General features: G+C 34.1%; 1 protein-coding gene across 1 annotated transcript in view; it reads left to right on the forward strand.

The window, feature by feature from the left end:
* The window catches only part of B4galt6 (beta-1,4-galactosyltransferase 6), a 57349-nt gene extending 47352 nt beyond the window's left edge, over positions 1 to 9997 (forward strand). Inside the window, exons 6-9 of the mRNA XM_026400749.2 lie at positions 3191 to 3378; positions 5428 to 5550; positions 5809 to 5910; positions 6408 to 9997. Coding sequence (XP_026256534.1) covers positions 3191 to 3378; positions 5428 to 5550; positions 5809 to 5910; positions 6408 to 6555 — 561 coding nt within the window. The 3' untranslated portion in view covers positions 6556 to 9997. The remainder of the gene's footprint in view (positions 1 to 3190; positions 3379 to 5427; positions 5551 to 5808; positions 5911 to 6407) is intronic.
* The last annotated feature ends 6895 nt before the right edge of the window (positions 9998 to 16892 follow it).

A 16892-nucleotide genomic window follows, 5' to 3' on the forward strand; every position in this document is an offset into this window, starting at 1 on the left:
AGCATAATAAATGACTGTGGCCCCCGACCCTGTGCTGGAGGGATGGACCCAGGGCCTCATGTATGTTAGGCAAGCATTCCACCATTGAGCTCTAGCCATAGCCTCTGGCATTTTTAAGCCCCTAAGTTTTGCTGTGATTTGTAATAGATGGAGATAATTATGCACTCACTGATCAGAATTCTGGAAAAACTATAGCAGAAAGAAATTTTTTTGGTAGTAGAAGGAAGTGATCAAAGAAAAAAATATAAGAAAATTTTCCTGACGTGAAAGCTAGATTTTAGAGACCCCACATGCACTTATGAATGAAGTGTAGATCCATTATGAAACATGTTATTTTGAAATTTTAGAATAAAAATGAAAAGGAAGATATTTAAAAGGTTCTATAGGAAAAATGACAAATCAATCAGAAACGTGGGAATTTTCTTTTTTTAAAATTCATTTTTAGTTATAGGTAGACACAATATCTTTATTTTATTTTTTTTATGCGGTGCTTAGGATTGAACCCAGTACCTCATGCATGCTAGGTGAACAGACTGCCACTGATCCGCAATTCGCAATGCTGACAGCTAAAAGATTATGGAGTCATGCTTTTTAAATTCTAGGGCAAAGTAATTTTTGGCCTAATTTTTTTCTTTCTTTTTTTTTGGGGGTGGGGTGGGGTGGGGGTGATATTGGGGGTTAAGCCTAGGACCTTGCACATGCTGTCAACCTAGAAGTTTTTACCCAAAATGCCAACTCAGGTGTGAGGGTAGACAGTGTCATTTTCAATCACTGTTTGGCTAGACACACACACACACACACACACACACACGCACACACACACACAAACACACATTTTTACCCCCTGCCCAAGCTCTCTTACTTAGAAAGTTACTATACATTGTGCCTCAGCAAATTAAGCAAACCGAGTAAAAGATGTGCATGATCTAGGGCATGAAGTAGAAGCCCCAGATGGTAGTCACACATGGTCCTAGTCCAACTTCCAGCAAGAAATGACGGTAGTAGAGTTGAGCTTGGGAGAGAGAGAGGAGCTGAGAGATAATCTGATGTGTTTCTGTGATTGCATCACTTATTAATAAGTGTAGGGCATATCTATGGGGCCTTTTATACAGAAAATAATAGTTAATCTTAGCTTAACAAAGAAAACAACTTACTCATTACCAAAGAAATATTTTCATAGTTCTAATAAAGTAAGCTTTTTTTTCAACTTACAATTTTTTTATTTTGTTTTAATTAGTAGTAAACTCTTGATTTAACAAAAAATTGTGCTCTAACTGTAGTGGGAGACTGGAGGGAGGGACAGCAGTCGTGGTGTTTACCTCCTCTACCTCCATGGTAAGAAGGCAAGAAATAGCCACATTTCTCATTACCTCAGAATATGGAGATGAATACCAGAATAAACAGCCAGAAGAACTGAAATGTATTACTCTTGGCTGATGAAGATGGGTTAAACATAGAACTTATTTTTATTATAAGCGTTTTAAAGTATTATGCCAACATTTAATAAAAACAAAATTTTAAATCTTGAAGGAAAATTGTTTAAAGCCAACGTTGAGGTACCAGTACAAGTAATGTTATAAATTATCTCCCTTTTATTTTCTCCATTTCACTGATGAAAAAGAGGCTTCAAGAAGTAAAGTGATTTCTTTTTCTTTTCTTTTCTTTTCTTTCTTTTTTTCTTTTTTTGTACCAGGGATTAAACCCAGGGGTGCTTAACCACTGAGCCACATCCTAGCCCATTTTTATATCTTATTTAGAGACAGCAGCTCATTGAGTTGCTTAGGGCCTCGCTTGGTTGCTGAGGCTGGCTTTGAACTGTTGATCCTTCTGTCTCAGAACCAGGATTACAGGTATGCACCACTGCACCTAGGGCCCAATACAGTGATTTCTGTGACCTCAAGTTGGTGCAAGAACCAGGACTAAAAATGAGTAATTTCCCAGTCTCGAGTCACTGCAATAGTGTGTGTCATTAAGATCAATTCTTTTATTTCTTTATTTTCCTTTTTATTTGGTACATTATAATTACATATAACAGCGAAATTTGTTGTTACATATTTGCACATGCACACAATTTAACAGTTTAATTTGGTCAGTGTCTGTTTGTCAGCACCTCCCCCTTTACAACCTTCCTTCCTCTCTCCACCCAGTTTCCTTCACTTACTCTGCTGATCTCCTTTCTGTTTTCATGTCTCATTCACTTCTGTCGTAACCTTCTTTTTATATTTTGGAGAATTGAGAAATGTTAAGACATTAATAAATGCACCCTAGTTTTCTTTAGATGCTGATAATACCTTTTTTTATTGCCAGTACATTTCAATATATTTTCACTACTAAGTGAAGGAAAATGGTCATAATATACGAAGTTGGGTTTTGTGTAATAAATCTCTATATTTTATCCATTAAAATGCTCTTGTTTTTTTATATAAGTAAGAATAATAAAAAAATAAACTCTTGCCTATGTACTTTATTATTTTTTCTAATAAAGGAAAATGTTTGTAATAAAGGAAGCTGGGTTTATGTAGTACATTATGATGTTTTTGTCTCTAAAATGATCTTGGTTCTATTGTAAGCATTAGTAATGCAGAGTTTGACCTCACTGGCTTTTGATATAGGGAGAAGAGAAAGGTTACTGCCTTTTGAGTTGCTTTCACTTTCCTGCCTTAGTATTGATGGCATATGGAAAGTGTCACTAAAAAATAAAACATAAGTTTTTTTTGGTCATAATCTGTGACTCAATATGTTTGGTGTAAAGCAGAAATGTAAATTATATTATAAATATGACATTGAACCAATAGGCTAGATCATAACAGTTATTTAAGTGTTGTTACCAAAGTATAAAATAATCTTGTAAGTCATATACTATGTAGTGCTCCTTCAGTCAGCAGCAGGTCACAGGGATGGTCCCTAAGGTTACATGCCTGGTGACATCATAGCTGGCTTGGTTCCTGTGTGTACACTGCAATATTCATACAACAATAAAATCATCTAATGATACATTTCTCAGAATGTATCTCCATTGTAACATGACTCTTAGCTTTGTTTAAAAATCCTGATGTATGATCGTGACTTATCTATTTGGTTGGGGCCTGATTATTATTGTTATTTGCCTACGAGTCAACAAATTAGAAAACTATAGGAAAAAGATGACAAAGCCTTAGTACATTTCTGCTTTTCTCTCTGCTCTTTCAAGACTGGCACACAACCTTTTAATCGTGCAATGCTTTTCAACGTGGGCTTCAAGGAGGCCATGAAAGACAATGTCTGGGACTGTGTGATCTTCCATGATGTGGATCATCTACCTGAAAATGACCGAAACTATTATGGATGTGGTGAAATGCCTCGTCACTTTGCAGCAAAGCTGGATAAATACATGTATATGTAAGTAGTGTGCACTCTTCCCTGTATCAGTTGTTGCATTAAAATGGTAGCAGCATTAGGCACCTAAATCAGAGAGCTTGAGAATAACATCTTTAACTCCAGCCTGTCGTCTTAGGGAACCAGGATGTAGAGTAGTTTGTCATCTATCTGGGCACCTCCCTTATGTAGAAGTTTGAATGCTGTGTGGGGGAAAGGAGAGCCTAGCAGTCAGGCACATGTAGATTTAAATTTAGGTTCTCAGACTTGCAGGACTTGGTTAGTTACCTGGACCTCTGAAGATTGGTTTCCCTTTCATTGGAACAGCTGTCTGTAGGGCTGTTCTGTGGAATCACACATGCCCAGAGCCTGCCCCATTTAGGTGTGGCATGCTGGCCTCTGCTTCACCTCCCTCTTGTGACAGTTCTTTCTTCTGCAGTGTATCTTCTTCCTAAATCACGGATTCTTGACTAGTTTTTTAATAATAAGAAACAAATCTTTCCATTTTCTGATTGGAGATACCTTAAAATGTGAAGTTATTTTTTCAGAGCTGTGAGAGTAACTTAAATTGACATCAAAGAAACCAGGTCTAATCTGAGAAAGAGATCATAATATTCACTGGCTAATGAAAATGGAGAAAATAGAAGTCTGTTGCCTGGAGCAGGGAAGATATTGCCTGCATCATAGCTTTGGCTGGTGTCCGACCTACAGAATAAAGAGAGGCACAAAGTCTCAATGACACAAGCCCATGGATTGGCATCAGAACAGAAAGATTTCCCTCTCTCCCTCCCACTGTCATTAGAAACACCTTTTCCTTCTTAGTGCTATATCTGAATTTCAGGTTCTGGGTAACCTTGGGAGAGGCCATCAGAGTTGATGATCTGGTTCTTGGCTCTTCGGGAAACTTGAATTTGGTTAGCCTGCTAGAATCAGATGGGTTCCAGGATAACTGTTTTCACTATAAAATACCGTAAAGGTCATATAAGCTAAAAATTCTAAATTATTTTTTAATACTTGAAAATATCAATTGCTGATAAACAAAATATTCCTATCCCTTCAAAAGTAGCATAGGGAAGGTGGTGGCAGGTCCAGGCCTGGGCTGGACATGTATAGACTGCAGTCATTGTAGAGAAGCCTGAGGCAGCATCCCTGCCCACAGTGCTGATCACACTCTGGTCCTACTGAATGTAAAACTTAGGTCCTCCATATTTAGAACCTCTCCTACTTTGGATAGTTTAAGATAAATACTACAAAAATGTCGCTCCATTTTCTGCCTTTAGTTTTTCTGTTTTACCCTCATTTTCTCAAATCTTTACCCATTGTGTATGTAATGCAATTGTGTATTTCCACTCCAGCAGAACAGCTAATAGAATTGATATGCTTGCTGATTTATACATGTCAGTAAGCATACACATATTAGATTCAATGATTTTGGCTTTCTCCAAACCACTAGCTGGGCAAGAACAGTCCAAGTGGTATGGAGAAGACAGCACTGCTTGGACATTGGCTCTGTGGAACTCCCACCAGCATTATTTCAAGACACCCTGAGCTCTTATGGGGGCCTTGTAGGGTCTCCTGAGGTAGTGTCTTTAGGGTTAGTGTTGTTCTTACTGTCTTGGGGTATCTCTGGAAGAGTTTTTTAAAATTTATATTTATGCTGTTCTATATGATAAATTATTTACTTATAATGTATTTTTAATAAATTCAGTTAACTTTTAAAGTGTTACTAGTTTAGAAAGATGTAACATTGAATTGACAGTTATGAATGTATTTAATCAAGTTTGCTTTTGTGAAAATATCATGCATTTTTTGAACACAGTTTTGAATCATATAAAGTAATGATACTAAATGTTGAATTTCAGTTGCCACAAATGTTTTATTTGGTGTTTAACATAACACATGTTCTTATTTCATTAGTTTACATTTTCCAGAATACAATTTCATCTGCCTATTTGTTTATTTGGAAGATACAGGTACATTTTGTGAAACACATGAAAGACTGAAAATTTGATCTCATGTGATAAACTCTTATGATTTCATTTATAGAATGCTGTGTTCTGCTTTCTTTTTTAGTCTGCCATATAAAGAGTTTTTTGGTGGTGTAAGTGGACTGACAGTGGAACAGTTTAGAAAGATCAATGGTTTTCCTAATGCCTTCTGGGGATGGGGAGGAGAAGATGATGACCTTTGGAACAGGTATGTTGAGGTACAAATTCCTTGATAATAGAATTTCTAAATTTCATTTTTATTAGGTAAATCATATTTGTTTGCTTCAAGAAAGAATTCTTTGGGATGGAAAAATTTTGAAGTTCTTAAATCATATTTTGCATTTCTTTCCTTATTTCATTAAGAGTACCTTCTGAAATTAAGGTAGTGTACACATTACAGCATATTTTTTATTTTGAAATCGAACTCACAAAATGTATTTTTATGCATTTTTATATTGTACTGTAGAGTTCATTATGCTGGATATAATGTAACCAGACCAGAGGGAGACCTAGGAAAGTACAAGTCTATTCCTCATCACCATCGAGGGGAAGTCCAATTTTTAGGACGGTAAGTTATTTGTCATCTTTGGATACCAACATTTTAAAGGTATTTAATGTATGAAGTTAACATTAACATTTAGCAGGTTAAAAATTTGCCAAAGAGAATATTCTCTATGGAAGGAAAGCACTTTTTGTGCTTGTTTTGAAAAGAAATTATACATACACACATATTTTTTACATTATATTAAAGAACCCAGATATGTTATATTTAGGAATTAAGTTAACTATTTGTTTTAAAAGTGTTTCCATTTCATAAAATAACACATTTTATTTCAGGGATGTCTAAGTTGTAAGAGTGCAAAATAATTTTTTTAGGTGGCTTTTTTTTTTTTTGGTCCAGTAAAAATACTAATTTAGAATAATGTTTTAGAGATTTTTAATTATTCATAAAAACTTGAAATTATAAAGAGCTTTAATTGTAAGTTAATCTAGAATTATATTTTACATCAGCTTTCCATTTTTGAACATATTTCTGTTATTTCTTTTTCTCCTTTCACACTGTAGGTATAAATTACTAAGGTATTCTAAGGAGCGTCAATACATCGATGGGTTGAACAATTTATTATACATGCCAAAAATACTGGTTGATAGGTTGTATACAAATATATCTGTGAACCTCATGCCAGAGTTAGCTCCAATCGAAGACTATTAAAAGAAGTAGCTATCATGGCAGGGTAGACCACAGTACTGGATCATAAACTTGGAGTGCACTCTTAGTGGAGGTCAGCGATTGGATGTCTCAGTGCCCTGATCTCTGAGAAGAGCCAGCAATCCTCAATGTTTACAGTGTGGGATTACATACATTCATCCTTCTTACACCCCTCCTCTCTACTTCGAGACACACCCCTCCTCTCTACTTCAAGACACACCCCATGGCGAGCACTGCAGAAACCAGAGCCGTTGCTTGAGATTGGAAGTTGAGAGAGCTCCCCACAAAGAGAAAGTTTTTTTTTTATACTGAAATCTATAATTTAATTCAAGAGAATGCTTTTATTTCCGTTTAAACATACTTTGTACATATGTGATGTAAATTAATGTGTTCAAATTGTTGAGAAATAAGATGTGTTACAATTTTGCATGTAATTGGTTATGCTTTCCTTGGACTTTTATAGACATTTTTTATTTGCATGGAAAAAAAAATAAAACACTGTAAATTGATGTCACTAAACAAAGGTTAAACCTTGTGTGAAATGAAGGAACTGTCAATAGTTGACAGTAAATTAATACAGTAAACTGTTATACTAGTTTTCAGCTTTAGGTCTCCAGCCTCTCGTATGGAAGAAGTCACAGCTTTTGTAGGGCTTTAAAGGGAAAGAAGAAAGGACTTAAACAGCTTTTCTTCCTGCCAGGATTACCTGTTTTTTTCCTTGCTTGCAATCTCATCAGATTTTGCTAAATCACAACCATATTGTTTATGCATATTGCATGAGTATTACCAAGAAAATCTTAAAAGTTGTGATGTGACATGATATAAAGGACCTCTTTGTTAAATGTCTTTCATGTACCTCTGGTGTGTCAGGGATTTTGTGCCTCAAAAAATGTTTCCAAGGTTGTTTATACACTGTATTTTTTTTTAATTCATAATGAATAGCAGTTTATTATTTCTAGTTCAAAAGAGCCAAAAAAAAAAAAAAATCCCCAGTATCTTCATTTTTAAAAAATTAGTTTTCTTTTTCAAGAATGAGCTACGGAAAACCCAGTAGTACTTATATAAATGAGTTATACTATTAGATAAGAAATTAAATGTTCTATTTTTATGAAGATAAATGCTTACTAGATAAAAAACAAATTTTAATCCTCAGACTTGTAGAATTTCACTTTTGAAAAGGACCCTTTTAATGTCAGCTGGTTTCATTCAAACTGGTTTTTTTTTCATTTTCAAAAAATTGGGTGTTAATTACTAAAATTTTCTTGTTAAAAGTAAAAGTTAATAGAGTTATCTTAAAATGCATTATCAGTTATTTTTAATATGACACTTCTGAAGACTGCTCCAACTACCTGATACCAAGTATATTTATCTTAAAATTGGGCAGAGTTTTCCATGGCAAAAACCAAACAATATTTTTACTTTGAAACTTATCAGTTATGTAGATTCTTTAAAATATCCTACAATATTTGGGGGGTTACTGGATTAAACCCAGTCAAACTTTACCACTGGACTGTATCCCCTGTCCTTTTTATTTTTTGATTTTTGAGACAGGATCTCACTAAGTTGCTGAGGGTCTCACTAAATTGCTGAGGCTGGCCTCAAACTTTGGTTCCTTCTGTCTCAGCCCTCCAGAGTTCCCCGGATTAGAGACGTGCCACCAGGCCTGCGTATTTTCACAAATTTAAGACAAAAAGTTGTGTACCTATTATAAAGTGAATCTTCAATAACAATGAAGAATGATAGAATTCTACACTTGAGAAATGTTTGGGTCATATTAGTTTTGTGGATTGTTCACCTAAAACAGAAATATGATTGTTTATCTTGGGTTGCAAGTTAATTTTCAAATGTCATTTTCTGTGGCAGTTTTGGTAATACAAATGATCACAAGCCAAGTCATAAAATAATCAGAATTGTTATACTTTGAGAAAACTGATAGCCTAGAATGATACCAAACAGATTTCCCATATTGATTTCTTAGAAATATTTTCAAGAAATATTTTCAAATATTTTCTAAAATATTTTCATCTTTTAGTTTTTTGTGGTACTCAAAATAGTGAAAATCAAACGTTCTGCAAATTAAGATATTTGTATTTAATTTGTGTATCTGGTCATTTTGCTTCCCACAAGCCAACATAATTTTTTAAATTGGATGAAATGAAAGCAGAATGGTAATGATAACAAATGTTTGCTGACCACTAACAAGATAGTAGGGATATAGGAGCATAAATAACCCAGTAATACTCAAATATTTTAAAGGTGGGCAAAATCAAGATAATTTCTGAGTCTTATTAGGGAAACATTTTTCTCATTTTAATGTGACTGTCCAAAAACATCTTTTCATTTTGATGCCTATTTTACAGTTTTTAGAGAACTCAGTTCTATACTATCTGCCTTATTTTCTTGTGACATTAATATTGGTTTAGGAGTGGGATGTAAATATTAAGTACAGACCTAAAATTATTTTTGGCTATAAACAGTGACCTTTATATGTTTTCCATATAAATGAAAAGAATGAAAGAGATTTGCCCAGTTGTCTTCATTGTATGACAATGAATTTATTTCCTAAAGATTAACAAATAATTGTGAATGCAAATACTCTTCTATATGGTATGTTTGGCAGACTTATTAATGAATATGTATTGATTGCCTATTCTGTATCAGGTGCAATGCTAGGTATGTCTGTTTGAAAGTATTATGTCATTTCTAAACAAATCAAGTCAAGCAAAGTGAAACATTTCTGAAATTATGAAGACATCATCTGATAACTTATCTATTATATTTCCTTTATTTGTGGACATAGACATATTAAGGGTTCCCATGGCACTACTGTATAACTATATAGTGCCTTTTACTAGAGGAGGAATCATAATTAATGGGCTTGTCAGTAGAAGAGAAAAGGGAAAGGTGTACACAGTGGTGATGTTATATCTAATTCACAGTGAAGATAGTCATTTAATTCTTTGCCAAAACTAGGGTATGATAAGTATTTTTTTAAAGTCTAAATTTAGATTTTTGTTTGTATTTTGTGAAAGATGTTCTCTCAAAAAACCTTACTAACAATATTATATAAGTACAAAATTTGTGTGTTAAAAACTTACACTTGTGTCCAAGCCACAATATTGATATCCTCTTTAAAACAAAATGGAAAAGTATCCAATGCAATATACTCCTTTTGGAGGGTCCCTATAAGTGAAAGCAGATTTAATGTCATATTATTTGGCCTTTGCTTGTCTCTGTTATATTCCTGTATGAACTTTTCAAATAAATAGTATTCTAGAATTATTGCCTTGGATTTGCAAGTATGCCAACTAAGAGAACAAGTGACCATGGTATTTATCAGAAAGAGGAAGTGTACTTAGAATTATTTTATTTATTAAGATATAAAAGGCTTCTACATAAATGCACTGAAATAAATGCTATTAATTTCTTGTACTCTTTTTTTTGCTTCTCATGGAAATGTTTGTACTTTTTTATTATTGTCTTTTATGAAATATAATGTTCTACAGACTTTGTGTGATGATGTAATTATTTTCTCTCAGGAACTCCACCTTCCCCCAGCTTAGCTGGTGATTTTGTTTGTTTTCCTGAATATCCAGTGAGTTATTGATGACAGTCTTGGTTGACTTTAGGGTTGCAACATGAGTATAAAGCATCCATAGTTAAATACACTTAGCGATCACATCATAGCTTGTACGTCAAAAAAGACTAATATTTTCATTAGTATGGTTGGTAATCTGTTATATCAAGGCAAATATTTAAGAATTCACTTTAAACATAAATTTTCTTCTCCCTGCAAAATTTCAGAAAACTAAGCTGACATTAACTATGGACAGTTCATTTTTCAGCTATCAGTAGTCAAGAAGATCTTTAAGGCAAATCTTGAAAAATACTTAAGAGACTAGATTTAAAAGACGAGTACTTGGGCTAGATTGTGAGATCATGACTTTTATTAACTTACTGTTTCTAAGTACTATTAATTTTTTTGCATAGCATGATCTATAAGGATATGACCACTATATATCACACATAAAGCCAGTTGTTAAATTATAATAGTTCAGTCACTTAATCATTTAAAATCATAAAATTCAATTAGGTTAGTATGCCCTAGATTCCTGTATATGGGACTAATATGTCCTCTGATAGAACAGGCTAACTCAATATAATAACCATGTACACACACACACACACACACACTTACATATATTCTTTAAACACATGTATTAAAGTTTGTGAGCATATTCTAGACAAAAATGTGTTTTGGAGAAGGCTCTTAAGGACCATGTGCTATTCTTCTTGATGTAAGTGACTTTCAGGAAAAAAAAAAAAAGTGATCACTCATCTGTTCTGCAATTAAGAGAAAAATATATGGTTTGAAAAATAAAACTTGAATCTTTCTTAACACATTCCTATAACATTTTGATAGACTTGAAATCCATTGCTAATTTAATCTTCCCAGTTTCATCAGTGAGATTCTGTGCTTTGGAGGATCTTAAGCAGTATCAAACACTCCTATCTACTGGTATTTACCACATTTGTTCGTTCAGAACCTATGGAGTGGAAACTGCATGCCATCTAATGAGGTGCTGGTTTGTGTCCCATGTAAAACATCGGTTTTGTATTTCACTAATGCAGTGTTTATTGAACAGCTTTTCTCCAGGCATGTAATATTTCTCAGCTATAAATGTATAGCTGAAGGGTATATGTTTCAGAAGGGTAGTTGAAATGTTCTTTGGCAATGGGCCTTAACAATTTGCAGTAAACTTTGAGGAGGACCGTGGAAGGTGAGGTTGGAATAGTAAGTTAAGACTTAGGAGTTGGACTGATTTGAATTGAATTCAGGGGACTCCCCTGTCATTATCTGTGAGAAATTAGTAAAAATTGAAAGCTTTATAGTTCTGTTTCCTGCTCTCTCAATCTAGGTTGATAGGAACAACTGGAAGATCATTGAAATTATTCAACAAGGTAACCCTAATCAAACACTTAGCACAGTGCCTCACATTGAACAAAAACATGGTTCATATTAAGTCAGTTTCCACCTTTAGTTTCCACCTTTTCTTTTGTGCAAATTGTTCTGGATAATATTTAAAGAATGATGCTGCATTCTCGAATTCTAGGAAATTGAGTCAGTGATGATGATATGAAATTATGTAAACAATTAATAAATCTGGCAAAGGTACGTAGTTAAAATTTGTCAGTATAGTAATGAGAAGAAATGTGGCAAGTATTAATCAGGGTCTTTTGTTTCTTTTTTAATGATGTAATATATATATGTATATATATGTGTGTATGTATATATAATACATATATGTATATGCATATATACATATGCTCTCAAGTTCCATCCATTTTGATATAAATAATATAATTTTGGTTTTCTTTATGGCTGAATAAAACTCTATTGTGCATATATACCACATTTTCTTTATCCATTCATTTGTTGATAGACATTTGGATTGGTTCCATAATTTGGCTATTGTGAATTGTATTGCTGTAAGTATGAATATACAAGTGTCACTACAGTGATACTTTAATTTTATGTATATACACATACACACACATATATTCTTAATATTTTTAGTTGTCAATGGACCTTTATTTTTATTTATTTATATGCTGTGCTGAGAATTGAACCCAGTGCCTCACATATGTTAGGCAAGTGCTCTACCACTGAGCCACCACCCCAGCCCCTGATGTAATACATTTTTATATATATTTATTTATTTATATGTGGTGCTGAGAATTGAGCCCAGTGTCTCATACGTGCCAGGCAAGTGCTCTACCACCGAGCTACAACCCCAGCCCTCTTTATATTTTCACCTGTTAAGTTTTATTGTGTGACTTGCAAACACATTTGTAATCCCAAAGTTGACATTATTGCCCACATTGTTTTATTGGTGTGTTATAGTTGTACATAAGAATGATTTGTTATTGTACATTTGTATATATATGTATCTTATATATGCACACAAGATAACAATATAATTTGGCCAATATCACTCCCCAGAACTTCCCCCTCCGTCTAAACCTCCCACCTCTGGTCCCTTTCCTCTACTGATCTTCTCTTGATTTTCATGAGGACTCCTCCATACACACATTTTTCTTTTTCCTCTTTATTCTCTAGCTTTTGTGTATGAGAGAAAACGATGACCCTTGACCCTCTGAGTTAGACTTATTTTGGTTAACATAATACTCTCAAGTTCCATTCATTTTTACATAAATAAGATAATTTTGTTTTTCTTTATGGCTGAGTAAAACTCTATTGTGCATATATACCACATTTTCTTTATCCATTCATTTGTTGGTAGACATCTGGGTTGGTTCCATAGTTTTGCTATTGTGAATTGTGTTGCTGTAAGTATGATTATGCATAATTAATTCTTTAGGATAAGTACCCAGGAGTGGTATTGGGGTTGGGGTGTCATATGGTGGTTCCATGCCTACTCTTTTGAGAAGCCTCTGTACTGATTTCTTTAGTGGTTTTACAAATTTATAACCTCACCAACTTTGTGAAAGTGTTCCTTTTTCTCCACATCGTCTTCAGCTTTTATTGTTTGTATTCTTGATGACTGCTCTTCTCGCTGGTGTAAGATGAAATTTCACTATAGTTTTGATTTGTATTTCTCTAATTTCCAATGATATTGAACATTTTTCATGCATTTGTTGTCCATTTGTTAAGTGTCTGCTTAATTCATTTGTTAATTTATTAACTTGGTGGTTTGGTGTTTTGACTTCTTTCTAGATATTAATCCTGTGTCAGAAGAGTACCTAGCAAAGATTTTTCCCCATTCTGTGGGTTCTTTCTTCACATTCCTAATTGTATCTCTTGTTGTGCAGAAGCTTTTTTTTTTTAAAGAGAGAGAGAGAATTTTTTAATATTTATTTTTTAGTTTTTTGGCGGACACAACATCTTTATATGTGGTGCTGAGGATCAAACCCGGGCTGCACACATGCCAGGCGAGCGCGCTACAGCTTGAGCCACATCCCCAGCCCAAGAAGCTTTTTAATTTTATGCCATTCCATTGAATAACTCTTTGGCATTATTTCCTAAGCTTTAGGGATTCTATTGAGAAAGTCATTGTTTGTGCCTCTATGCTAGACTGTTTCCTCTACATTTTCCTCTGGGAATTGCATATTTCTGGTGTAATTTCTAGATCTTTGATCCATTTAGAGTTGATTATTGTGCAGGGTAAGAGATAAGAGTCTAATCTCATTCTTTTACGTAAGAATAACCAGTATTCCTAGCACCATTTGTTTAAAAGGTTGTTATTTCTCCAGTGTATGTTTTTGGCACCTTTTCACATAGATGACTCTTGGTGGGTTTATCTCTGTGTCTTCTATTCTGTGCCATCGACCTACATGTCTGTTTTTACGCCAATACCATTAAGATTTTGTTTCTATAGCTCTGTAGTATAGTTTGAAGTCAGCATTGCTGCTGCTGCTTCTTCTTCTTTTTTTTTTTTTTTAAATTAGAATTGACTTGGCTACTCTGGGTCTTTTATTTTTCCAAATGAATTTTAGGACTGTGAGAATGTCATTGGTATTTTGATGGAGATGGCATTGAGTCTGTATATTACTATTAGTAGTGTAGCTATTTTAACAATATAATTCTGCCTATACATGGGAAGTCTTTCTGTCTTCTGAGGTCTCCTTCAATTTCTTTCTTCAGTGTCCATAGTTTTCATTGTAGGGGTCTTTCACCTCCTTGGTTAGATTTATTCTTAGGTAATTTTTTTTAAAGGCTATTGTGAATGCAATTGTTTTCCTTGTTTCTTTCTTGGCAGATTCATTGTTGGTATATAGGAAAGCTATTGATTTTTGTATGTTGATTTTGTAAACTTCTGCTTTGCCAAATTTGTTTATTAGCTCTGACAGCCTTTTAATAGAGTTTTTTTTTTTTTTTGGATCTTCTAGGTGTAGGATCATATCATCTACAAATAGTTATGATTTTACTTCTTCCTTTCCTATTTTTAATTCTAATTTGTTATATATGACAGCAGAATGCATTTCAATTCATATTACACATACAGAGCACAATTTTTCATATCTCTGGTTGTACATAATGTAGAGTCACACCATTCGTGTCTTCATATGTGTACTTAGGGTAATGATGTTCATCTCATTCCACTGTCTTTCCTACCCCCATGCCCCCTCCCTTACCCTCCCTCCTCTTGCCTTATCTAGCGTTCGTCTATTCCACCCATGCTCCCCCAGCTCCATTCCCATTATGAATCAACATCCTTATATCAGAGAAAACATTTGGAATTTGTTTTGGGGGGGACTGGCTTGCTTCACTTAGCATAATATTCGCCATCTTCATCTATTTACCTGCAAATGCCATGATTTTTACTCTCTTTTAATGCTGAGTAATATTCCATTGTGTATATATACACCACATTTTCTTTACCCATTCATCTACTGAAGGGTATCTAGGTTGGATTCACAAGTTAGCTATTGTGCATTATGCTGCTATAAACATTGATGTGGCTGAATCACTATAGTATGCTGTTTTTAAGTCCTTTGGGTATAAACCGAGGAGTGAGATAACTGGGTTCCATTCCAGGTTTTCTAAGCAATCTTCATGCTGTTTTCCATATTGGTTGCACCGATTTGCAGTTCCACCAGCAATGTATGAGTGTGACTTTCTCCCCAACACTTATTTTTGTTTGTATTCTTAATAGCTGCCATTCTGACTGGAGTGAGATGAAATCTTAGTTTTGACTTGCAATTCTCGGATCACTAGAGATGTTGAACATTTTTCATATATTTGTTGATTGATTGTATATCATCTTCTGAGAAGTAACTGTTCAGTTCCTTGGTCCATTTATTGATTGGGTTATTTGGTTTTTTGGTGTTAAGATTTTTGAGTTCTTTGTATATCCTAGAGATTAGTGCTCTACCTGATGTGTGTGTAGTAAAAATTTGCTCCTAATCTGTAGGCTCTCTATTCACTTCACTGATTGTTTCTTTTGCTGAGAAGAATCTTTTGAGTTTGAATCTATCCCATTTATTGATTCTTGATTTTAATTCTTAGGAGTCTTTTTAAGCAATTTGGGGCCTAATATGACAGATGGAGATTTGGGCCTTTTTTTCTTCTATTAGGCACAGGATCTCTGGTTTAATTTTTAGGTCCTTGATCAACTTTGGGTTGAGTTTTGTGTATGGTAAGAGAGAGGGATTTAATTTCATTTTGTTGCATATGGATTTCCAATTTTCCCAGCATCATTTGTTGAAGAGGCTATCCTTTCTCCAATGTATGTTTTTGTCTAATATAACTGTAATTATGTGGGTTTGTCTCTGTGTCCTCTATTCTGTACCATTGGTCTACAAGTCTGTTTTGGTGTCAATATCATGCCATTTTTGTTACTGTTGCTCTATAGTATAGTTTAAGGTCTGGTATAGTGATGCCACCTGCTTCACTCTTGCTAAGGATTGCTTTAGCTATTCTGATTCTCTTATTTTTCCAGATGAATTTCATGACTGCTTTTTCTATTTCTATGAGGAATGTCATTGGGATTTTGAATGGAATTGCATTAAATCTGTGTAGTGCTTTTGGTAGTATGGTCATTTTGACAATATTAATTCTGCCTATCCAAGAACAAGGGAGATCTTTCCCATCTTCTAAGGTCTTCTTTAATTTCTATCTTTAGCATTCTATAGTTTTCATTGTAGAGGTCTTTCACCTCTTTTGTTAAGTTGATTCCCAAATATTTTTATTTTTATTTTTTTGAGGCTATTATAAATGGGGTAGTTTTCCTCATTTCCTTTTCAGTGGATTTGTCACTGATATACAGAAATTCTTTGATTTATGGGTGTTGATTTTATGTCCTGTTACTTTGCTCAATTCATTTATTAGTTTTTATTATTTATTAGAAATTTTCTGGTGAAATTTTTTGTGTCTTCTATGTATAGAATCATATCATCAGTAAATAGTGATAATTTGAGTTCCTATCTGTATTCCTTAAATTATTTCATCTAATTGCTCTAGCCAGTGTTTCAAGAACCTTGTTAAATAGAAGTGGTGAAAGAGGACATTCCTGCCTTGTTCCAGTGTTTAGAGGGAATGCTTTCAATTTGATTCCATTTAGAATGATGTTGGCCTGGGGCTTAGCATATGTTGAGATAAGTACCTGTTATCTCTAGTTTTCTAGTGTTTTGAACATGAAGGGAGTGCTGTATTTTGTTGAATGCTTTTTCTGCATCTATTGAGATGATCATATGATTCTTATCTTTAAGTCTATTGATGTGATGAATTACATCAACCTTGCATCCCTGAAATGAACTCCGCTTGATTGGGGTGCACTATCTCTTTGATATGTTTTTGTATTTGACTTGCCAGAATT

This window comes from Urocitellus parryii, chromosome 13, assembly GCF_045843805.1.
Source record: "Urocitellus parryii isolate mUroPar1 chromosome 13, mUroPar1.hap1, whole genome shotgun sequence".
Taxonomy (NCBI): domain Eukaryota; kingdom Metazoa; phylum Chordata; class Mammalia; order Rodentia; family Sciuridae; genus Urocitellus; species Urocitellus parryii.